The sequence below is a fragment of the Saccostrea cucullata genome, unplaced genomic scaffold (genome assembly GCF_032062105.1).
Source record: "Saccostrea cucullata isolate Sc308-1 unplaced genomic scaffold, CSIRO_AGI_Scuc_v1 ctg2389, whole genome shotgun sequence".
Lineage (NCBI taxonomy): Eukaryota > Metazoa > Mollusca > Bivalvia > Ostreida > Ostreidae > Saccostrea > Saccostrea cuccullata.
This window is the reverse complement of record NW_026920804.1, coordinates 129,853-155,935: the sequence shown is the minus strand read 5'-3', so window position 1 is coordinate 155,935 and position 26,083 is coordinate 129,853. Positions and strand designations below refer to the sequence as shown.

The following is a 26,083-nucleotide window of genomic DNA, read 5'->3' as shown; positions in this document are numbered from 1 at the left end:
GGATGACCTGTATATACTGTATATTCGTTTTTATAATATCGCGATGATCTATTTCTCGCATTTTTGAGATCATTTTTAATTCGCAATACATAAAACTTGCGGAAATTGAATCCCTTATTGTGTATCATTAAAACATAACTTTCATGTATAATCCGTCATTTTGGTAATAACTTTGATTTCCTTTCCAGATTCTTTAAACAGCATTGTCTTTAATCCTATGCACATTGATTTTATGACTGGCATTCCGCTTCCGCATTTATCCTACATCCTCAAACTCTTCCCATTCTGTATGATCTACTCATATCACATGGCACGAGGTATGCTTATATTTCCATATGTTTATGGTCATTGCACTTGATGTTTTGCAGATGGAAACAATCTTATTTTAAAAGACATTTGCAGAAATCTAACGAAGCAACACCTTACCTATTGGTATCGAAGAAAACCTTTTGGGTACGTTGTTCTTGTTCCAAGGAACAAATCTGTTCTACACACTGATGTCAGTGAATGTCAATAAACCTCAGTGTTGAAAATGTATGCTGATTCAGCAGAATCTCACCCTGGATATTGTCGCAGAGAGATATTGTTCAGAGAGACTCTAAAAAGTTCCTTAAAGAGGTAGAGCTAATGGCTTCTATGTACCAAAGAATGCCAAGGTCAAGTATAAAGGACTGATCTGTGAGACATTTCCAACCTTGAATGGAGAGTCTGTGAAAGAAAATATACATTTCCCTCTCCACAACTTATTCAAGATGTCCTGCAAAACGAATGCACGCTGATTAAAAAAGCGCATCACCATAGCAAAGAACCAGACATAGAATGGAAATACAACTTTTCAATGGCTGAACATGTTATTTTTACAAAAGGACTGACTAATTCTCAATTACATGGATTCGCGTACTTAAGGTATTAGTTGATAATGTAACATTTCAACTGACAAAGCAGTTAAAAAATTTAAAACATTTCAAAGCTGTTTATTTGACTGCCCTGGAAGACATTCCTTGTGAAGCTTGGAAAACAAATTTTAGCGGAAGCATTTTATTTGTAATAACTGCACTGATACTGTTTAAAGGCAAGATTCCATCCACATTATTTCATTCCAACTAACAATCTTTTAAATTGTTTTTCTGATACAGAAATTGAAGCTATTTGTGTCAACGTTGAATGCGTCCGCTTGTTTCCACTGATGGTTATTCAAAACAAAGAAATGCATCAAAATTCATCACGAATCATTCTAGCAAAAATGTTCGACAGATGTTTCAAGACTGGTATCTTGAATCAATACATTAGCAGTAAAGAATTGTTTGCAAAAGACATCCTGCCGTGGAAGATGGCTTATAGAATTGAATACACAGAAATTCCAGAAAATGAGGCAACATGTTTTCTATCTCTAGGAGATATATTTGAATCGTTCAGCCACAGAGAATACGACAAGCGAAATGCAACGTTAGCTGGATTGCCCTGGAAACGGCAATAACATGCACTGAAAAGGCAATGGAAACGGATTCATTATCTATCGATGAAATAACAGATGATTCTTTGAAAAAGGGAATACTGTCTGAAAGAGAGAATATAGGAAGGAAATTAAAGATGAAGCTCAAGGAATACTACATTCAATTATATGCCATTTCAAAACTGTATAACAAAATTTGGCCATTACAAAACCATATGGATGCCATTGAAAATCTTTGTGAAGAATTTCCAGAAATGATACCCATTGTCTGTAATATGTTCAAGTTTATAGGACAAGAAGACAAAGTAAAAGAATATACATCCAAATGTAGTTTGCAATTTAAAGAGAGAGAGAGGAGGACTGAATATTTAAAATACAATTTTTATTAAAAAGAATTTATGCAAAATTGTTTGTTGGGTGAAAAAAAAATTTATATTTATATGAATCATATCTAGCTGTTATCTTTGTAAGAACTTGCACGCTCGAGCAGAATGCAATTATGTTTCAGATTGTGAAGGTTGTTTCTAAAAATAAAAATATAAATATAAAATCTCCTGAAACCTTTATTTTAATATATTTTAAATGCCTTAATTTTTCTATTACTAGCGTTTTATCAGTTATTGTCATGTAAATGATATCAAAACGATAGCGCAGCAAATCTCATATTTTTGGAACTTATTCAGTTACAAAAATGCAAAAAATTAATGAATTTAACAAGAACTACTTTCACTTTTGAAACAGGTATAAATTTTGTGGAAAGGCTTTCCAAATTTGGATAATTATCTATATTATAACAATTGATCATTGATGAAAATAAAGAAGAACAAGAGATCTGAAAATGACTTTAAGAAGAAACCGAAGAGATATATATTGCATAGAATATAACATACTAAAATCCATATCATATGTCATATCAGACCGAGTGGCCCCATATCAGCCCTCGAGCTGATGTGACACATGATATGAATTGTATTGTGACGTCACCTGTATCACACCATGCAGAATCGGTCTATTTACTACTAAGTATTTGATAAGTTCAAATATTTCCTTATCAAATTGATATTACAGATTTTGGTCTTTGGAATATTGCACGCATTCCGTAGAATGATGCAATATACTTACAAAAATATTATTATTGCCAACAATTGTTTTCATAGTTAATGAATCACTAACATCTGGTTTATTCCCTATGAATGGAAAACTGCTATAGTTAAACCCCTGTTAAAAAAAAGTGGTTTAGATGTGATTTTGAAAAACTACCGTCCTGTAAGTAATTTAAGTTTTATATCAAAAATTGTGGAAAAATGTGCTCTGAATCAATTTATGAAATATCTGGAATCAAACAGATTACTACCTAGCTATCAAAGTGCACATAGAAGAGGGTTCAGTACCGAAACAGCTCTCCTGAAACTGTCATCAGACATTCTGTGGAAAATGGAAAAACAGGAAGTTACTGCCATAGTCGCATTGGATCTCTCTGCTGCATTCGACACAGTCGACCATGCCATACTTAGCAACGTGTTAGAAACTACTTTCGGAGTATCTGAAGTGGCTCTTCATTGGTTTCAATCATACCTTTCGTTCAGGAAAGCCGAAGTGCATATCAACGCGTCTAAATCACAGCCTAGATGTCTGGACTTTTCGGTACCGCAAGGCAGCATATGCGGACCTGTGTTATATACCGTGTACCCGAGTACGCTACAACATTACATCAAAGACTCGGGTGTGTCATTATTAGGTTACGCAGATGACCACTCTGCATATCACAGTTTTAATCCGAAGATTTTCGCTGATGAGAAACGTGTAACAACAAATTTAGAAAAAGTATTGGTTACCATCAATGACTGGATGAATCTGAACAAACTAAAACTTAACCCTAGTAAAACTGAATTTGTACTATTTGGCAGTCAACAGATGTTATCTCTATCATCTTCCATTTCCCTTAATGTAGTGGATACGGATGTTAATTCATCTCCTTGTATCAAATATCTTGGATGATATCTGGACGAAAATTTAACTTTCAAAAAATTTGTCAGTGAAAAATGCAAAACAATTTCATTGAATTTGTACTTGATTAAACAAATTCGCCAATATCTTAGTGATAATTCGTGTAAACAAATTTACAGTCCCTTGTCACTAGCCATTTAATTATTCAAATAGTGTCTTGTACGGATTGCCAGAGTGTACCATTAAAAGACTACAGTTGTTGCAAAATCGTGCTGCAAAGCTTGTGTTGAAGCTGTGGTCTACGGATAGTTCTACTGAAGCACTCAAACGACTACACTGGCTACCGGTACACCACCGCATTAAATTCAGACTTGCATGCATTGTCTTCAAGTGCATTAACGTCAGTGACAGTCCACAGTATCTTAAAGAAATGCTCAGTTTACGAACATCATCATGTGGCATTCGATCCGTAAATCCTGCAGCGAAACATTGAACGTCCCGTCCGTAAGACGCAAAACTTTTGCCTATAGGTCTTTCGCGGTAGCTGGACCTTCGATTTGGAATGAGTTGCCAACGAACGTTCGAATGTTAACTGATTTCTGTATTTTTAAACGACATCTCAAGGCGTTCTACTACACATGTGCTTTTAAATAACATTTAATTCTGAACACTAGTATATTTTATTTAAACGACCAGTGATCATTTAGACTTTATCTGATATTTTAACATATGCATTGTTTTTATCATATGTATATATTCTATTGTATGTACAGCGCCAATGATTGCATACTATATGTAAAATTGAGCGCTTTAACAAATTTTAATAATAATAATAAATAATAACAAAAATTATATTCAAAGTATGTGGCATGTTTGATTCTATGAGGAGAGACAATGAAGTCGTCAAAGTTATCAAATTGGTATTACATGCACACTTCGGTCATTTGAAAATTAAAAGCATACCGTAGACAGATTTTAGTTAGGATAGTTCTAGAAATAACACTTAAAGTCTGTGGTATGTTTGATTTTAGTTAAGATAGTTCCAGGAAAAGCATTCAAAGTCTGTTAAGGTAAGTCACTCCTGAAATTTCTTATATCAAGGATTTTTTGAGAAGTATATTTTGGATAAGTACTCATAAAGTGTAACTCAAAATCGCAATGAAAATAGGGGGTCAGTGTGCATCCTACTGATCTACGGTACACTTAAGTTGACCTTTTTGCACTTGAATTTCATCTCTTTGGTTAATTACTTTAACCCTTATTATATTTGATTAGATGTAAGCATGGCAATAAATGTAATCTTATTTTACGTAAAATAGTTTGAATAATATTTATCATTAAACAAATCTTGCAAATTAATGCGCGTAAATTATTGAGTGACCTTTTTGCACTAAAAAATAACATATCTGGGGTCTTGAAAAATTTAATAGGCAATAAAAAAAATCAAACTTTTTACGACTTGAGTGCTGATCAGTCACAAGTATCGAGTAGTTTAAAATAATGAAAGAAAAAGGTGGGGTCAGTGATGCTAATATTGAAATATTTGTCAAAATATGTGATTTTCGGGCAAAAAATGGTGTAAATTTGACCTTGACTTCTTTAATATATTTTTATTTTTTGGAAAAGTTTGTTGAGGGAAGGTATAAAACTTAGTCTAAAAATATAAATTAAGACCTATATTAAATATTTTTAGCAATATCAAAACGGAAAATATTCTCCGAGTAAAAGTATGTGAGGCTAAATTTCCATTACATTAAATTTTATAAATGTGCAGATTTGCAGAATTTTCTGCTAAATATCCTTCCACCAAAAGAAATAGTCCCTCGTAGATCTTGCTTCTTTGTAGATTTTTGAGCAGTTTTTTCACTGAATGTTAAAAAATTTACATTGTTGAATTCAAATATGTTATAAAAATTGAATTTTAATAAGTAGTTTTGAAGTAAAAGCTTCTGCGTGAACTTTTCTAAAAAGCTGACGAGTGACTTACCTTAAACACAATTTTCTAAAGAGAGACAGCAAAGCCGTAGAATATGATGTTAAACATGAATTTCTACTTAAGGGGATAGATAAGTAATGATTAAATGCATCAATGGCTTCAAGAGTCAAAATATGACCACAATAAGGTTTCAACATTCTCTAGGCTATACATGTAATACGGAGTGAGAAGGAAGGTAATACCTGCATATGTTATTCACATGTCAATGCCAATGAATTCTTTTTTAAACGTGACGACCGAGAAAAGTGTAGAATACTTTTATTTTAATAACGAATAACTGTACTCTATTTTTGAAAGAACAAGAAATTGAGGAAGTATATTAGTTTCCTTCCTTATCAATGATATTAAATCACATAAGTTAAAAATATTTTTTCAATTGACAGCATTACATGAATTTCTTAATTTTAGTAATTGTCTTTACAAGACTATAAATGGAAGTGTATCAAAACTAAGTCAATTTTAGTGCTTCAATGGCGTCCAAAAATGTTTCACAACTGATAGAAAAGGAGGTATGGACGAAGGCACTCCGCGGAACTTGGAATAACAACAACAATCATGATATAAGAGAGGATGGGGAAGAGGAGACATGCTTTGAAAATTCATTTACTGATTCAGAAGTGACAAATCATGAACATACAAATGATCTTACATCCAGGGTTCCGGCCAGAAATGTTGACTTTGTCACAATGAAAAAAAGTTCAGTTGAAAACACTTCGGAAAATACTGCTTCTGACACTACAGAGAACTTCATTAAAATATCATCAGAAAATAATGGAGACAGGCCTTCTAGGCTTCAGTATTTGCCTTCCTCAAAGCCAAGTAAAGAACCAGAAAAAAGTCAAGAACTTAATTCAGTCGACGAGGACAACGATGAAAAAGTTGATGAAGTTGACTATTTTGATAGTGATGAGGAATACATGGAAACACACGGACAAAGATACGACCAGAAAGACGTTTTCGATTTGATACTCGAAGATTCGTACAAGCCTTTAAGAAGCAGATATAGTCAGTTTACATATTTTTTGTAATGTTTGTTAGCAATACCGAAAAGAAATTTTCTATAATGGCATAAAGAAGAAATAAGAATTATTCCTATACATGTATTTCATGATACATGTAATAGAATACTAAAAGTGTCCGTTTTTTATTCTAAATTTAGCACTACCAGGTATGTTTATGTACGTGATGTTTGATATGATTTTATTTGTTGTAGGTAAAGGAGTAGAACAATATAGAAATATTTCTGTATACAAAAGATCCATACAAGCATTTGCAAGAGACAACCAGTTTGAAATTTATGATGTCATTCATGATGGGAATTGTATGTTCGGGGCGATTGCTGATCAGTTTATGATAAATGGTCGAATTGGGTATACAGCACAACAACTACGATTTACAGCAGTAGAGTGAGTTTGTTGATAGAAGTATGAATGATATATCAATGCACTACGGTGACCTATTTTTGTTTTGTTTTCCTATTATTTACTACGTTTGATCTTCCTCACCATCCTCCTATTATTTGTAACAAATGATATTAAGAGGATTAAATATACATGTAATGTAAGTACAGTTAAAAGTTTTTGTCATTTTTAGCTATTTGAGAAAGTATCCTTTCAAGGAAGATGGCAATCATATCCAATCCTTTCTGTGTAACGAGTCTTGGGAAGATTATCTCTCAAGAATGTCCAAATCGAGTGAGTGGAGTGATCATATAGTACTTCAGGCTTTGGTCGATGCCTACAACTTAGAGGTGGTAGTCTTCAATGTCTTTCAGGATGACATTATGAGAACTGAGATTCACCCAGAAAATATTAGAAATCGAAATCAAATCCAAATTTTTCTAGGACATTTGGGCGAATTTCATTATTTGAGTTTGCGTCCAGCCCACTGGTCAGTCTCTTGGCCTTACAGTGAGTATATGTAACACGTACAAATATATAATATGTCCATTTTTATCTATAGTTTAAATTTATACTTTTTCATTTCCTCGGTGGAATTGCTTTTTAGAAGGATGTTTTCTCCTATAAGGATGTTTTCTCCTATATTCTTTCTGGTGATATATACTAAAATTTCTCCAAATGGCTATTAAATCGATCAACTCCTCGATTTTTATTTATTTATGTTTTTTAATTTTTGCTTTATTTAATTTTCTAAATATTTCTAAAAATATGTTTTTGAGTCAATCTTCCTTATAATGTTACAGGGTCCATTTTATATAGACTTTTGGTGTGTTCTCATAAAATGCCTCTAGCAGCAAGGAAAGAACTGATACAGAATAAAATTACCGAAATTGGAGCCAGCAATAAGGTAAAACAAGAATTTTTAGACTTGGTGCAACTTCCATTTGAAGGGTCTGAAATAGAAACCAGTCTGGAAAATTCATCAATGGACAAACATGTTCTATCAAAGGAAATTCACAGAGAAAATTCTATGTTCCATTTTGAAACATTCTGTTTCGAAGATTTACAACTTCAAGAATCAGAAGGTAAGATATAAAATAAAATAATCCAGTGACAAATAGCCACATGTTAATTGTTTTCCTTACATTACGAGAAGGTATTTTATAGGAAAATCAATTGTATTCATTGTCCTTCTTGTAATAAGTTATGCAATAAAAATGCACTGAAGAACTGACAATCCATTTTCATTTTTCTTAATCGACTTTTTTATAGATTCATCGGGCGTCATTTTCTACGATCCCATGCAGATTGACACCGTAACTGGGATTCCACTTCTTCATCTATCCTACATTCTCAAACAGTTATTTCCCCGTCATATGCTCAAGGCATATTCTTGGTCACAGAGTCCTCTAATTTTCTTTGATACTTCTTGTCTTCTTCATTACATCGGCTCGGCTGCAGATGGAATCAATGTTTATTTAAAAGACATCAGTGAAAATCAATCAAAACGCAGATTTTATAATGGACATAAACAGAAAAAAGATGGAGATGTTGCTCTTATTCCACTAGAGAAAATTGTGCAACATTGTGATATAAGAAAAAATCAAACCTCAGTAGGAAGTATATTCGCAGACTCATCAAAAACTCATCCAGGTTATTGTCAATTAAGGCTACCACTTAATACAAAAGAAAATGAGAGAAATGTTCTGCAAAAGGAATCAGAAAAGTTTCTTAAGGAAGTAGAAGTAGATGCAGAGCTTTCCACACCAGAACATGTCCATCTTACGTACAAAGGACTGCTTTGTGGAACATTTCCTCCATTAGCTGAGGAGTGGAGAATTCGAATAAGGAAATTTACATTTCCTTCTCGCCAACTCATTCATAATATTTTGCAGGGTAAATGCACATTGATTAAAAAGGCACATCCTTACAGTAAAGAACCAGATATTGAATGGAAGTACAACTTTTCTATGGCTGAGCATACGATATTTACGAATGGCTTAACCGATTCTCAGATGCATGGATTCTGTGTATTCAAAGTGTTGGTCGAAAACATGACTTTTCATCTAACAAGGCAATTGAAAAATAAGCATTTGAAAGCGGTGTACTTGCGTGCTTTAGAGGAAATACCTTGTGAAGCCTGGGAGACCAATTTTAGTGGATGCATTTTATTTGTCATTAGTAATTTGGTAGCAAATTTAAAAGACAATTTTCTACCACATTATTTTATCCCTAGTAACAATCTTATAGAGTGCTACTCATCTCAAGAGATTGAAAATATTGGTGCCAATGTTGAATGTCTTCGAATGTTTCCAGTGGTAATCGCCCAAAACATAGCGGAAAACCATGGCTATCATCATGCCCCGAAGGTGATACAAATGGTCTTTGCAAATTGTAAATCATTTGACGGTAAAGACTTGACAACAATATTTAGGAATGCGTTCACACCTGGAACATTCCGTTCCTTAAAAGTTTTGACGAGACTTCTGAAATACGTACACGACCAAATTGCTCTTATATCGAAGCCGTCGGATTGTTTTGAGATACCAAGTTTCCTTGAATTCTTCTACATGGCTTTGAAACACCTTCGTCAAAACTCATCACGCATTATTTTGGCAAAATGTTTTGACATTCAATTCAAGACTGATATTCTGAAGGAATACATTAATGATAAGGCAACGTACGCTAAAGATGTCCTACCATGGGCAGCTGACTTTAAGATTGGATTAACAGAAGTTCCAAAAGAGAAAGCCAGTGATTTTTCCTCTCTTGCTGATTTCTTTTACGCCTATAGCTTAAGAGAATTTGAAAAGCGAAATTCAATACTCTCTGTGTTAGCTATTGAAACAGCAATACTCTGTATTAAAGAAGTCCTAAAAACGGATACAATAAAATTAGAAGAAATAGAAGATGAACGCTTGAAGGAAGAAATCTTATCCCAAAAAGACAGGTTAGCTAGGGATCTGAAAAGGAAGCTTGAGGAGTACTATAATCATATGTTTGCTATCTCATTGCAGTATCTTACATTTAAACCTATTATAGACCACATGGATGATATTGAAACACTTTGTGATGAGCTTCCGGAAATGGCACTCAGCGTGAGTCGAATGTTTACATATCTGAAAAGAGGAGATAAAGCCTTAGAATACGAACGTAAATATAATACTGCTTTCAAGAGGAGATAATGTTCACATGATTCCTGTGATTTTGAAGGATTCTTCATGCATTTGACAAGAAACTATTAATGACTAAAGGAAAGACAAATTCAAAAAATAATACTTTCAAATATTACAAGTGCATGAAAGTACAAAGTGTCTCTTATATGAAATTTAGTAATCCCTTTAACAACATCAGGTCGACCTTCTTCATAATGTATACAGTAAATTAGGGACAAAAGACTGATGAAAACAGATCAAAGTTTTGTATGCAAATAAAAGTAATTTTTTTAGCTTGATTTGTTCTCATTTTTCTGTAAAGGCATAAACATGTTTTATATTGTCTGCATCAGTTGATATGTACGTCATTTACATTATTTTCTATTAATGAAAAATATTACTTTTCAGAAGGTAAATGAATCAAACCCACGTGTAATTTAAACAGGATTTTTGATAACGCCAATGCGAATTCTTCTTTTATTACTTTTTAACGTCTAAAATCCTTGCAACACCGAAAAGAGTGTAAGCCCTCCTTCCACTGCACCTTCACATATTTAAATCCCCGTAATCGAAAACTTGGTGGTATATAGTTATGCCTTGTCCGTCCGTCTTTCTGTATGTCCGTCTTTCTGTTTGTCTGTTTCTCCTCAAAAACTTTAATCTTGCCCGTTTCATGGGTTTTGAATGGGTGAGGCTATGGTTTTCATATTTAAAAGGTGTATCTTTTTGTGACAAGACCTTTCTTTGGGTACCACTTACTTTTGACCTTGTCCATGGAGTTTGACACACTTTAACCAAAAAATACCATAACGTTTGAACAGTTTGTGCTAAGGCTTTCATACATTGCATATGTATTGTGACAGGATCTTTAAATGGGTATAAATTTTTATTGACCTTTTGACCTTAACCTTAGAGTTTAACCCACTTTTTAAAAAACTTTAACCTTGGCCATAACTTTGGAACAGTTAGTACTAGGGCTTTCACATTTCACAGGTGTCTTCTTTGTGATAAGACCTTTCTCTTGATTCCAATAATTTTGACGTTTTGATTTTAGATTTTGATTTGCATTTGAAAAACTATAATCTTCGCCATAGCTGCCAATCGAGGGCATTGATCAGTTTTATTAGTAATTTAACTTTAAAAGTGAAAAAAAGTCTCCTATGGCTTGTCTTCTCAAGGCAACGGATGAATATTATCATACCTTTACCTGTATGTTCAGACAACGAACTAGTTTCAGTGTTCATTATTCATAATCTCCATGTTTCATTAACATTAACTTTAAAGGTTTCTTACGACGGTACTGTTAATGAACTTGACGTGTTCCTGGCCGTAAACTCGTGAAACATGTTCTTTGTTGAATCCACTTTATGGTAATCTAACAACCAAGCTATATGGTAAACGTGATGACTTAAACTTTTCTATCGTCAACTTCCCTTACTTATGCAGCAATATACCTTCATCATCTGCATACGGAGTATATACATCTCAGTTGATTCGATACGCAAGAGCATGCTCTACGTATGAACAATTTATAAAACGAAGAATATGATTGACAAGCAGGTTGATGAAACTAGAATATCAGCAGTCTCGTTTAAAGTCATCATTTTGTAAGTTCTATGGTCGATACAATGACCTTGTCAGCAAATACAATTCATCATTGAGTCAAATGCTGACTGATGTTTTTCATACCAATTGCTAGTCCATTATTTATACACTGAATTAATGACGGATTTTCCCGTTATTTCCTGATCATGACAAGGAGCTCACGGCGGGTGTGACCGATCAGCAGGGGGTGCTCACTCCTCCATGGCACCTGATCCCACCTCTGATGTTTTGGAGGTCCGTTATTGCTCTGATCCTATTTTGTATTGTTTTATGGACTATGAGATTGAATACTGTTCCTTATCTCCATATCCTTCTATTCCCCTGTAATCGAATAGTTGGGGGTATCTTTACTTTCCCTGTCAGTCTGTTTGTTTGTTTGTCCGAAAAAAACATTTAGCATGTCCAAAAATTTTAATGGAATAGGGACTATGGCTTTCATATTTCACATGTATTTTCCTCTTGAAAAGACATTTTATGAGTACCACAAAATTTGACCCTTTGACCAGCACATTTGACTTCAACTTTGGTCATAACTTTTAAACAATTGGTGGTAGGACTTTCATGTGTATTCATTGTGACAAGACTATTCAAAGAGTACAGATATAATTGACATTTTGACCTTTACCTGAGAGCTTGACTCCATTTTTTTAAAAAAAATTAACCTTGACATTTACTCATGAAAAGTTACAACTAGGGCTTTAATTTTTCACAGACGTATTGGTTTTAAAAAGACCTTCCTTTAGATACCAACAATTTTGACTTTTTGACCTTGGAGTTTTACTTGCATTAAGTTCAACCCTTGCTGTTCAGGGGATCAGCATTTTTACAAAATCATCTTGTTTTTTTTTTAATTTTGACCATGCTCTTAAGGATATTAGCACTTTGATCAAAAACTGTCAGAGAAAATTGAATTACGTAACTTTTTTAAAATATCTTGCACTCATCATGCTCATAGAGTCTACAAAAAATTAAGAGAAAATAATCAAAATCCATAGTTTTGTGACATTCAAAATAAAAGTGTGATTGAAATATGGAGACATTAAACAGCAATTAAGCTCAAACGTTGTCGAGCGGTCACATTCTCCTTGTGCTAATTGTTATGATCGGACAAAAGGAAAAATATAAATAACAATTCATTTTGAAAAATTTAATGACAAAACAATTTGTATGAAAAGCGTTATATTAAGAACTTATTATAAAAGATACAGATATATATTTTTTCTAACTCAAAAGGAAATACATATGACAAAGGAAACAAGATTAAAATAACTTTAATGTGAAAGATAATTGATTTTCTGTATTAGGAAAATAACCCAGGTTGAAAAATCAATCATGCTTTTAACACTAATGATTTTGTTTTTAAGACTTTATATGAATGTAGAAAAAGAAAGTGAAGTGGTGCATTGTATCATGTGATTCATTTCAAATATATTTCACTTGTACTTTTGGAGAAATTTTAATGTTTTATAAATGTTTAAAACATAGTTTTTGCTATGCTATTTAAGTGTGTACTTATAAAGTAATATATTGGATTTGTTTTGTTCGATTGTTTATTTAACACCCTTAAAAGAAATTTTCACATAGATTTAGACGCCATCACTTGCCGAGGAAGGGTTGGAATCTTAGAACTCCTTAAAGCTTTTAGGCATTAAGAGATCATTAAAAGCACAAAAAAGTCTTCTTATTATCTGTTGGAATAGCGATAATCAATGGTCTATCTCAATTATTCGATTCTTTTTTTAAGGACAGATGATACAAATAAAAAATGGAGGCATTGATTGGTATATATTTTTTGGCCTAATTTCATTGCAAATGATGCATATATTAAATTTCTAGAAAATAAAGAGATTGTAAACCTTCTGTGATGTTCAAAAGTCTGCCCTTCTGAAACCATACTTAGTAATCTATACAAATATTTTTCACTTTAAATTCCATTATTGTGCAAATTTGAATAAGAAATTAAAAACTTCAAGGTGAGAGTTATTCATTTTATTCATTTAAACATGACCCAAGTTGTTATTTTCAATTTCAATTTCTTTGACAAAAGTTTGTTTGTAGCATCTGTCCTTAACTCTAACGCATCAGAATTTATTTAAAAACTTCCAAATGAGCAGAAGAAAACGTTTTCCATTGTCATCTTCACTTTCAGATGTATAAATAATCAATTTACAATAGCAATATTTCGTTATCGCCTGCATATTGTGTTTCTGTCTCCCAAATATTCGCTCCTGAAGATTATGCTCTGCATACGATTGGTTTTGCAGGCTATGCACACATTAGTTTATGTTACAAGGATTTCAACAAAGTTGTTTTTAAAGTCTTTTTTTTATTTTAAATTCTATGGTCGTTATAATAACCTCATTAACAAACATAACATAATCTCTTTTGGATGATTTGTTTCAATCAAATCAAAATCAAATTGTTTTTGTACTAAATTTGACTAATGATTGGTTCGAGTATTTGATCAATACATATAGGGCTTACAACAGGTGTGATCGATCGATAGGTGATGTTTACTCCTCTTAGGCACATGATCCCACCCCTGGAATTTCCGGTTGTCCGTGTATATGTTCTCTTTACAAATTAGCGTTAATTGTAGTTTTTAGGAGATCGATCGTTGTTCGTTTTCAGAACTATTTTTATTCAATTCGTTTTCACGATTTTTTTTTAATGAAATGTAGCAAATTTAAACAATGAAGAGCGCTTTTACAGATTTAAGATCATTTAGACATCAAGTCTTCTAACAATCTGTTGGAATTGTGTTTCTCTATTAATCGATTTTTTTATTCCAACAGATTAGAATTTGACAATCAGTTATATAATTTAAAGTGTTTATAGCTTTAAAAACTGAAAATATCGAGGTTAATTTATATAATAAATCCTATAACATTCGTTCTATCTTATTTTTATTTGTTATCACATTCAGATGGAACTGAAATTTTGTTAAAACAAATTCTCTAAATCTTTTAAAAGAATTAAACCAGTTGAAATACCGAGATTTTGAATTTGTTAAATCAAATTTAATTTTATGTTACAACTTATTTAAGGTTCTATATAAACAACCAAACAAATTAAATGTTGTTATAATAGCTTTATTTCTATGGCGAATTGAAAAATGTTTAACTGAATTTAAGTCATTTTTTCCAATATAAATTAAATATAGCCACTTATTTTTAAATGAAAGGAAACTGAGAGAAAAAAATGCATCGTTTCCGTCCGTAGTCTGGGAATACAAACATTTTTATTTAGCAGTTGGATTTTCTGGACGTAGTGTTAAATTGTTACAAAAATGTGGCTTTAGTTTTTTTCCCACTGAAGAGAGACTCTCAGCTGTTGTGTATAAAAAACTGACTTTTTGTCCTGTTTGCATTATTTCAATGGCGTCTGTAAATATTTCTCAACTGATAGAGAAGCAAGTATGGACAAGTGTTTTCAAGAGAACATGGAATAACAATGAAGTCGATTTAACAAAAGATGGAGACAAGGAAATAGTATTTGAAAATTCGTTTACTGAAGTAAAACATGATGAATATTTGAATACAGATCATACATTGAATATTCCGTTTAAAAATTCTGATTTTCTCACTTCAAGAAAAAATACATCGGAAAACGGGGTATTTGTTACTTCGGAGAAAACATTGAGTGACAAAATGTCTGAAAACAACGAACAAGATTCTTCTAGGCTTAAGAGGTTGTCATCTTCAGGTCCAACGAAAGAAGGAAATATGGAATTGCTCGAGGAACTTTACGATAAAAACGTTGATGAAATTGATTATTTTGATAGTGATGAGGAATATATGGAAACACATGGACAAAGATACGACGAAAGAAACATTATGGATCCATTCGAAGAATATTCTCAAAAACCTTTAAAAGGCAGATATAGTGAGTATAACTTTATATATTTTCCCATGTATTTAACTGATTTAAAGAAATACATGTATTTTCCCTTGTGTGACAAAAAGCAAATGAGTTAGTCTTAAAATCTGAGATTCAACATTTAAAAATACAAGACATAGCTCGAATTTATATATCCGAGGTATTTCTTGCTCTAGGTGAAGGAGTGGAACAGTATAAAAACATACCTGTCTACAGAAGATCAATACAGGCATTTGCAAAAACCAATCATTTTGAAGTTCATGATGTCATTCATGATGGGAACTGCATGTTTCGAGCACTTGCTGACCAGTTCATGATAAATGGTCGGATCGGATTTACCGCTGAGAGTCTACGATGTACAGCAATACAGTGAGTTCAAAAAATCTGTTTGGTACAGAGTCTGATTATTGTACCGAATGCTTTGCAATAGATAAATACTGAGCCTTGTTCTCTAATATAAAAGTAGATGATATGACAAGACACATGTGACATGCTGAACAAATAAATAGCTACAAATTTATTTTTTTCAGGTATCTAAAAAAGAAACCTAACAAAAAAGGCGGCGATCATATTCAGTCTTTTCTGTGCACCGAGTCATGGGAGGATTATCTCTCTAGAATGTCTAGATCGAGTGAATGGGGGGATCATCTTATTCTCCTGGCTGTGGTGGAAGCCTTTAACCTAGAAGTCATTGTTTATAATGTCTTCCTGGACGACATAAGGAGAACTGAAGTGAAACCAGAAAGTAGAAGGAATGGGATACCAATGCAGATATTTCTAGGACATTTGGGAGAATTTCATTATTTGAGTCTGCGCCCTGATCATTGGACATCGTCTTGGCCTTACAGTAAGAATGAATCATTTGCATGTTTTTTTTTATTTGGTTGTTCAAAAAGTGTCACTACTGTTTGTCTTTTAAACCTATATCTTGGTACATTAAGATTTTTTACAAAAATTATTCAGTCAAAATTTAAATATTAAAAACAGTTTTGGTAAATTACATGTAATATAGCAGAAAAAAATCGAATAATATTTTAAATACTTTTTTGGGCTTTTACTAATTTAATAATTCTATAGAATTATTGTTTCAGCAACACACTTATTTTTTCAATATATATTTATTGTAAAGCTGAAATCTATTTGGTGTTGATGTATTCAATGGCATTGCATTTTCAACTCTGAAATTAAGCAATTAATTAATTAAATGAAAATGATATTTTGGGACAGTAGTCAAACAAACCGACAAAATTCACGATTTTCTTTCCCTCGCAAAGGTTATGGTAAAAATACTTCCTTAACTGTTTTTTAAAAACCAAATGAGATATTAAATGCAAATCAAAGTATTGAAAGAAGTGAAAGCCGGGCTTGAATTACTGGAGTAATTGTCTGATCTGAAATTTATAGTAGATATTTATTTTTTTTCCTTTTGGACATTGATTTTTAACAGGTAGAGTATATATGATTATGATTTAAAACAATATCCCATATACCAGTAATTAAAATTACCAAGAAATTTTCGCATATTTTCTATTCAATAAGCTTTTTTCTCATTATTTAAAAATCCAGTCTTAAAATAGTTAAAATAATACACGTGTGCATTTTATAGAAATTCTTTTAGTTTCAAACAAACAGTACTTTTATCGCAAACTAATATGTAGAAACACTGATACAAGTTATGTGCATTGTCAAGCGACCCCACACACGTTGATTAATTCTTAAAATTCAAATTCACTATACTATTAATTTGCTAAAAATCAAAACAGAATATAACCACAAACATAACATCGACGAAAACAATTATGAAACATGAAACTCTTCAACATTTTCAACATTTCGAAAAGCCCGCGCTATTGATAAAAGTTCGCTCATAATATGCTTTCAGCAGCGTATGTGCATAAATTGTTATATATATCATATACTGTAGAAGTACTTTTTCCGCGTGGTATTAATTTACGCTATGTACGCGGTCACAAATTTTCCGCGGAAATTTGTCCAAGCGTACTTAATGTAAACGTAAGGCATATAGTGACAGTCTAAGAAACCCGCGTAATTTTCTACCCGCGGATTAAACAGAAATTGAGATTCCGCGGAATTATGACCCCGTGGAAAAAAGTACGTTTACAGTATCAAGATTATTCCAATAAAGCAAATACCTAAACTCTTTTTCAGTTTAATTCTAAACCAAAAACATTGATCTTTAACTTTACCAACGATTGGGATGTTAAAAATATTTGTCTGAATATCGTCTCGCAATGGAACTATTTTCTTTATCGGAAGCGCCTGATTTGACCCTGTTTGGTTTTTGTTTACTGTGCTATTTATAGAAAGACAGTCGATCACGATGCCAATTCCCAGCAAAGCCCGGCTAAAAATCTTCATAAGAGTAAAACTACCAAATACCCCCCCCCCCACTTTCTTGTTTACATTGTTTATCTATGCTTACGAGGTTTTCATTCGTGCAGTCGCTTAATTTGCTACAACATCCAACCTCTCAACTATGAAGTCACAGTCCATGACACTGTGTTACAAAAATATACAGGGATAGAAAAACTGAAAGGAAATTGCAAAGTTATTTAAACAGGAAATTTAATGTTTTACAGTTGATTTTATAATTTCGTTTAAAGTTTTTCATTATTCTTTTATAATTTTTTAAGAGTTTGTTAGTATATTTCACGACTACAAAGCACGAGAGAGAAAAAACAAATCTACTTAGTGAGAAAAGTTTCATTTTCAGCTGCAAAACATTGAACAGCCACTAAATATATAACTGTAAAATATGCATGACAACGTAATGTTTTTTTTTAATTCTTTGTCAACTTTTTATGTAGAAATGTGGAGTTGTGTGTATATATTTTTAAAAGATATTTTGACAATTATCTTCTTAAGTTTTCGATGCTTTTCAGAGTCCCTCTTGTATAGACTCGTAGTGTGCACTGATAACCTTTCTCAAGTCCAACGACAAGAACTGATACAGAAAAAAATCACCGAAATGGGAGCCAGTAATATAGTAAATCAGGAAGAATTTTTAGACATGGTTCAAATTCCCACTGACGACGCAGAGAGAAACAACGCTAATTCAGAAATGTCTGTGAAGAAAAATCATTCTACAGGAAGCCATGGAGTCAATTTGTTCCACTGTCTAGAGGAATTACAACTTGAAGAAATAGAGGGTATTAAACAAGATAAAGCACATAGATGCATTTGTTAAAAATGATTACGTTCATTTATTAAGTTTTGATAAAGAAAGAGATGGAGGATTTTCAAAAAAAGTTTCTTTTTTGAAATGGTGTATAAAGAGAATTTGAACAATAGGGTTTTTTCTACAGTAAAGATGGTTTTAATCATTTAATCCTTTTTTGCAGATTCTATGAGTAATATCTTCTTTGATCCTATGCACATTGACGTCTTGACCGGAATTCCACTTCCTCATTTAACATACTTTCTTAGACAACTATTTCCAGCCCATATGATCTATCCGTATATTTCGGCACGTGGTCCACTTATTTTTCCTGATATATATTTGCACTGCATTGGATCTTTCGCAGATGGTATCAATGTTTTCTTACAAGACATAAGCAAAAATCAATCAAAGCGTCTCTTTTATAATAGGCACGGCCAAAAAAGAGTTGGATTGGTTGTTCTCACGCCAAGAAACAAAATTGTGCGACATTCTGATATAAGTGAAGGTAAAACCTCAGTAGTGAGTATTTTTGCAGACTCAACAAATACCCACCCAGGGTACTGTCATTTAAAATTGCCCCAATATACGATGGGAATAAGCGAAAAACAAATTCTTTACAAGGGATCCGACAAGTTTCTCAGAGAAATAGAAGTAGAAGCTGAAGTTTCCTTACCAGCAGATGTCGAGATAAGGTACAAAGGACTGGTTTGTGAAACTTTTCCTCCATCAGCCCAGGAATGGAGAAATCGACAAAGAAAATTTACATTTCCCTCTCGCAAACTCATGCAAAAGGTTTTAAAAATGAAATGTACATTGATGAAAAAGGCACATCCTCGAAGCAAAGAACCTGATATTGAATGGAAATATAACTTCTCAATGGCTGAATACATCATTTTCACAACTGGTCTTACCGAATTCCAGTATCACGGATTTTTGGTGTTCAAAGTTTTGGTCGAAAACGTGACTATTCATCTTCCGAAACGATTGAAGAATAAACATTTGAAGGCTGTGTTCATGGGTGCTCTTGAAGATATACCTTGCGCAGCCTGGGAAACCAGTTTTAGTGGATGTGTTCTGTTTGTCATAAGTGCATTGCTGGCCTGTTTAAAGGGCAAATTCCTTCCACATTATTTCATTCCAACAAACAATCTTATAGAATGTTACTCATCTCAAGAAATTGAAGCTGTTTGTGTAAATATTGAATGCATACGCTTGTTTCCGGTGGAAGTCATACAAAACATAGCAGAAAATCATGGATATCATTATGCACCAAAACTGATACAAATGGTTTTTGAAAATTGCAAATCCTTTTTGCACAATGAAAATTTGGCATCATCATTAATGAATGCTTTCACGCCTGGAACCTTGCGTTCTATCAAAGTCATGACGCGACTCGGATTTTATAGTACGGCATTTCAACTTTTACAATACGTCCACGAACAATTACTTTTAGTAGCAATGCCAATGGACAGTTATGATATGCCAAGTTTCCTTGAATTCTTTCAAATAGCTTTGAAAAGCTTGCGCCAAAAATCATCACGTATTATTTTGGCAAAACATTTTGACATTCGATTTCAGACTGATATCTTAAAGGAGCACATTGATGATAAGGCAACATACGCTAAAGATGTCTTACCATGGGCAGCAGACTTTAGAATTGGATGGATGGAAATTCCAAAAGAAAAGTCTACAGATTTTTATACCCTTGCTGATTGCTTTTATGCATATAGCTGTAGAGAATTTGACAAACGAAATTCATGCCTTTCTACCTTGGCTATTGAAACAGGAATACGTTGTATTATAAAGGCCATCAATACTGATACAATTAGGATGGAAGAAATAGAAGATCAGATTCTAAAAGAAGAGATCATATCCCAAAAAGATCAGATGATGGGGGACCTGAAGATGAAGCTTAAGATGTATTATTTACATATTTACGCTGTATCAAAACTGTATTTTTCTCTTGATCCATTAATAAACCACATCGATGACATTGAAAAACTCTGTGAAGAGCTTCCGGAAATGTCACTCGACGTCAGCATAATGTTTAGATATTTGCACAAACAAGATAAAGCCTTGGAGTACGAAAAAAAATTTTATTCGGTCTATAAGGGGAGAGAGAATCCATATGATTTTTAAAGATGTTTCATACAATTTTATAACTCAACGAAATTAAGTTTATGAAAACAACTAAAATGTTAGCACTCCTTGAAAATTTTATATGTGAAGTTGAAGTTTGTTCGACATAACAATGAATGTCATTCACTGGAAATGTGATATACACAGTAATTTTTGTGGAACGTTGTTCCCCTTTTGCGAACAAACCAATATTTGGAGTCATGATGTATAAATTAAAGAATCTACAGTAAGTTAGGAATGTTTGAATTATTTTTAAAGAGAATTCTGCTTCTTTATTTGCATGTATTTCAAGAATAATGAAAAACTTAATCATGAGATATTAGAGTAGATGATTCCTCTAAAATAAGTTGTCTTTTTTGTCATCTTGTCACTAACATTTGAAAAATAATGTGAAAAAGAAGAAAAGCAGCATGGGAATAAAACATCTACTGACTTTTATAACCAGACTACTGAACTTTCACTTGTACATGTGTAGCAGTGTAGTCTTGCATTATGCGATGTTATTGACAGTCTCATTTAAAAAGTTTTTAAAGCAACTCACATGTACTTTTCAACATTGCTTTGATAATTTATATTTTGTTATCAATGTTAGTGGAGTTGCTAATGAAATCAATAGAAGCTTCGTTTATATATATCGCAAATAAAGTTTCATGAGTGGCGATTATAAACAAGATTTACACCTGATGCAATGTAGATAAATAAATGTCAGGAATGTATATAAATAGGATCAATTCTAGAAGAAATGATTGGCAGTTATGTCAGTTAAATTGAATTGAAGCCAATCAGAAGATATATATCAATGATTCTTATATTTTTTTCCCTTTTTAGCAGTGTTTCTTGGCTGTTATTGAAGGATGTTTCTGATAATCTTAATATATGATTAATTTTTTATCAGTGAAGGAATCTGTTTGCAGAGATATTTGTTGTTAAATTCACATATGAAGTACCAATTAATGCTCTGAAAGAATTCTAGCACTTTGAGTAAAAAACTGTGAGAAAAGTAAATGAAAAAAAACGTATAAAATACTATGCTTACTAAACAGCTGTGTATTAATATAGAACAAATATCAATGTATCTCATATTTAAAAAGGAAATACACATTACAAAGGAAACATATTTTTTTTAAAAATAAAAATACATGTATTATGCAATTTTACGACATTTTATTTCCTTCATTAAAAAGAATATTTAGTAGTCCGGCTAAAAATAAATACCCCGGTATTTTGTAAAAATGGAACCGTTGGGGTGAGTATGGTTGAACTATCAAGAACTTTGCATATAGTTAACTTCAATGCGCCTCTTAAAACCTCAAACAACATGATTGAGACACAGTCAACATGACGTTATATGAAGGATATGGAGATAACGAACAGCATTCAATACCAAAGTCCATAAAACAATACAAAATAGGAGCAGAGCAAACACCTCCAAAACATCAGAGGTGGGATCAGGTGCCATGGAGGAGTGAGCATATATGTTAGTTGCCCTTCCTTTAGGGCATTGATAAACGCATGATTTAATTTTTCACAAGTTTGTAGTTTTGTAAGACACAATGCATCCTTCCAGCTTGGGCTAGTGGGTTAATCCTTTAGCTCACTTGGTAGAACACTGTACTGGCAAGCCATAGGCCCCGGGTTCAATCCCCAACAGAGGTAAAAAAAAAATTGTCTCTGCTACATTTGGCGCCCACGTTGGGACCCGGGCGTTCTATGGGGCTGAGAGTAATTGCGCCTAGAATTTATCCCTACAGGTTTTGGCACTCAGAAAGATATGAGGGCTTCTCATTCTCTGGAGGGGGCGATGTAGTAGTGTAAGGTACAAGGCATCCTACTAGCTTGGGCTAGTGGGTTAATTCTTCCCTTTAGCTCAATTGGTAGAGCTCTGCATGTACTGGCAAGCCAAAGTCCCCGGGTTCAATACCCAATAGAGGCACAAGATTGTATTTGCTACACGATTTTCTTTTTGCATGAAATTTTAACGAAAATCATGCAAAAGATTTCACATTCGTATATAATATGCGAATGTTATTACACGATTTTCATGTGAAATCCATGCATTACATTGTAAAGTGTAGGACATTTGAACCAAATGTTAGAATCAATAAATTTATTATTGTATACATTTAGACTAAGAAACTTGTTACCAAATCAATTGAAGAGAGTCTGGATTTATTAATTCTTGGCTACCATTTAAGGCAAAGTTAAATGCACTGATATAGTTATGAACATGTTTAATGATTTATTCAGTATGTAAAGTTATGTGCTCATTTTTCACAAAAGAAGACTCTCTTGACTTTAGTACAGGAGCTGTCGTCGAGTCCTATTTCCGGACACCACGTGGTCTCGATTAACCCCACACAGTCCCGATCCTCGAAGGGCTCGCTCGGACACCAGTGTTGTGTGACAGCCGAACCATCCCGCCACTCGTACGAGAAGGCGCCCACTCTCCTAGCGTACGTGTGAATTGCCACTGAAAGAGAATATACCTTTTTTCTGTAGCCGTCTCGCTGTTTAAGAATTCAAAGATGACCTTTAGATGCGAAAGTAATTTTTAAATCGTTCATTGAATTTGCGTTATAATGATATGTGTACTCACAAATGTTAAGTTTTTGCATCACAGTTTTGACGCCGAGGTACTTCACGTCATATATACTCATCAGTTCTCTGGACATTGAATGACACGTTCCTTGGGCATCTGCATAGAGCGTGGTCGTTGTATGAAGGTAGATACACTGGTTTATATCTGGGAACCACTCGTCAATTCCTGGAACACACTCTAAAGGGAAAACCAAACTTTGGACAGTGTAAAATTGGATTAAATATTTAATAAAAAAACTTTGTACTTACGTAAAGAAATATTGCATATATATCTCTGAAGGTTTGCACTGTTTTAGAAAACTACTGGAGTAATATATACCGGTATTTCACAGCAGTGTTTACCAGTAACCTCAGATGCCAATTTAGCAAATAAAAAAATATCTTTCATTGGATGCCCATGCAAAATATTTTCTAAAGCAAAGCATATTTCCCCTCAAAATGTCCCATTTCGTTGGATAATACAGTCTATACGACTAATTCTAAAACATTGTCAATTGTCAACATTTGGTGAAGGCGGGGGAACATAATTAACATCTCGAGCTTTTCCTTATTCTAAAGTACAACACCTTATTTACCCTAGAATGTCATCAAAATCTATATTGCAGAAACAAGAAAAACCTACATATATTCACAAAAACAAAATAATAAAATAAAAGTTCTCTTTTCCAAATTTGATAGACGAAGAAAAAATGTCCAGATGTCTTTTAACTCTCAGTCTAAACACAGTCGAGGCAAGGTAACAAAGACAGGAAATATTGTAAGAGTACTATACCCCCTCCCCCTCTCACCTTTTGGCATTAATTGGAAGTGTTTGGTCCCCACTTTTAAGCCGACATCTCTGTGATTCTGACTATTATAAAGACCACATTCCTGTGAGTCGTTATGGTAGTGGAATACCTTACAGGAGTGGTTTGTCTTACACAGATAAGCACACATTGAAACCATAGGAACAGTCGTTGTTACCATGGGAACACCATCGGACTTCCTGTCTACCAGTCTAGGAATAATGTTGAACATGTCCCCGCTGCAAACTATGTTCGAAATAAGATGCGTTGAAAATTGATCAAGCCATATTTGCCAACATTTATCTAGTATCTCTATACAATCGAAAATAGTGTGGATTTCGATGAAGATAAAAGTAATATGATTGTTTAGCAACGTACTGTGTCATAATATAAATATTTTATTTTTGATTACCCTTCGTGTTTTGTTTATGTAATGAAAAACTTGATCGAATTGCTATTAAAAACAAGATGTGTTTGTGAAACACTAATGCCCCCGTATGGCAACATAGCAAAGATTAAACTTTTCTTAAATGCAAATTTGATATATTGGTACCAAAAGCAGGGTATTCTCACTGGAAATACAATTGTGAAATATGAAAGAAGGCCAAGGTTAAAGTTTTTTTCATAAGTACAAAAATCTTCAAGGTCAAGGTCATTGGTATCCAATGAAAGGTCTTGCCACAAAAATTATATATGTAAAGTATGGAAGCCCTAGCCCTAACCGTTCAGAAGTTATGACCAAGGTTAAAAATTTTTAAAAGTAGGTCAAACTCCAAGGTCAAAGTCAAAGGTCTTGCTATCAAATAAAAGGTCTTGTCACAAGGATTGAATATGTAAACTATAAAAGCACTAGCCCTTACCCTTTAAAGTAATGGTCAATGTTTGCTTTTTAATAGTAGGTCAAACTCTAAGGTCAAGGTCAAAGTTCTTGGTATCCAAAAGAGGGTCTTTTCACAAGGATTACATAAGTGAAGTATGAGAGCACTAGCATTCAGCGTTCAAGAGTTATGGCCAAGGTTAAAGTTTTTGCACAAGTACAAAAATCTCCAAGGTCAGGGTCAAAAGGTCAAGGTAATTAGTATCCATTGAAAGGTCTTGCCACATAGAATACATATGTAAAGTATAGAAGCCCTAGCTTTAACTGTTCAGAAGTTATGGCCAAGGTTAAAAATTTTTAAAAGAAGGTCAAACTCCAAGGTCAAGGTCAAAGGGTCAAAGATCTTGATATCAAATGAAAAGTCTTGTCACAAGAATTAAATATATAAAGTATAAAAGTACTAGCCATAACCCTTTAAAAGTTATGGTCAAGGTTTGCGTTTAAAAGCAGGTCAAACTCCAAGGTCAAGGTCAAAGAGTCAAAGTTTTTGGTATCCAATGAAGGGTCTTTTTCACAAGGATTACATATATGTGAAGTATGAAAGCCCTATCCCTTACCGTTCAAAAGTTTTGGCCAAAGTTAAAGTTTTTTCACAAGTACAAAAATCTCCAAGGTCAAGGTAAAACGGTCAAAGTTATTGGTATCCAATGATAGCTCTTTTAACAAAAATTATATTTGTGAAGTATAAATGTAGATGTGAAATATGAAAGTCATAGCTCCACTTAATCAAAAGTTATGGGCAAGGTTAAAGTTTTTGCGGACAGACAAACAGAGAGACAGTTAGACAGCTAGACAGAGAGAGTGACAGCTAGACAGACGGACGGACACGACAAAAACTATATACCCCCCGAAACGTCGTTTACGGGGGCATAACAAGACGTATTTGTAAAACATTTATAATCCCGTATAGCAGCTAAAGTGAAAGTTAAATTTAAAGGTTCTCAAAGTAATATATATATACAACTCAAACTCCAAGGTATTGGCCAAAAAGTCAGGCATGTTGTTAACCAAAGAAAGGGTTTGAATGTATCGATCAATATACTTGTGAAATATGAAAACCCAAGCTTG

General features: G+C 33.2%; 3 protein-coding genes across 3 annotated transcripts; 2 read left to right on the top strand and 1 right to left on the bottom strand.

Moving 5' to 3' along the window:
* The first annotated feature begins 5,777 nt into the window (after positions 1-5,777).
* Positions 5,778-9,981, top strand: LOC134258263 (uncharacterized). Its single transcript, XM_062740796.1, has 5 exons — positions 5,778-6,401; positions 6,610-6,802; positions 6,990-7,306; positions 7,600-7,881; positions 8,069-9,981. The coding sequence occupies exons 1-5, from the start codon at positions 5,867-5,869 to the stop codon at positions 9,979-9,981; spliced, it is 3,240 nt and encodes a 1,079-aa protein (XP_062596780.1). The 5' UTR covers positions 5,778-5,866.
* A 4,919-nt stretch (positions 9,982-14,900) lies between these two features.
* LOC134258320 (uncharacterized) lies at positions 14,901-21,184 on the top strand. Its single transcript, XM_062740848.1, has 5 exons — positions 14,901-15,441; positions 15,612-15,804; positions 15,966-16,282; positions 18,339-18,605; positions 18,798-21,184. The coding sequence occupies exons 1-5, from the start codon at positions 14,934-14,936 to the stop codon at positions 20,753-20,755; spliced, it is 3,243 nt and encodes a 1,080-aa protein (XP_062596832.1). The 5' UTR covers positions 14,901-14,933; the 3' UTR covers positions 20,756-21,184.
* A 1,740-nt stretch (positions 21,185-22,924) lies between these two features.
* LOC134258242 (C-type mannose receptor 2-like) lies at positions 22,925-24,482 on the bottom strand. Its single transcript, XM_062740779.1, has 3 exons — positions 24,142-24,482; positions 23,352-23,531; positions 22,925-23,225 (listed from the first exon to the last, which is right to left on the bottom strand). The coding sequence occupies exons 1-3, from the start codon at positions 24,368-24,370 to the stop codon at positions 23,020-23,022; spliced, it is 615 nt and encodes a 204-aa protein (XP_062596763.1). The 5' UTR covers positions 24,371-24,482; the 3' UTR covers positions 22,925-23,019.
* Between the last annotated feature and the right edge of the window lie 1,601 nt (positions 24,483-26,083).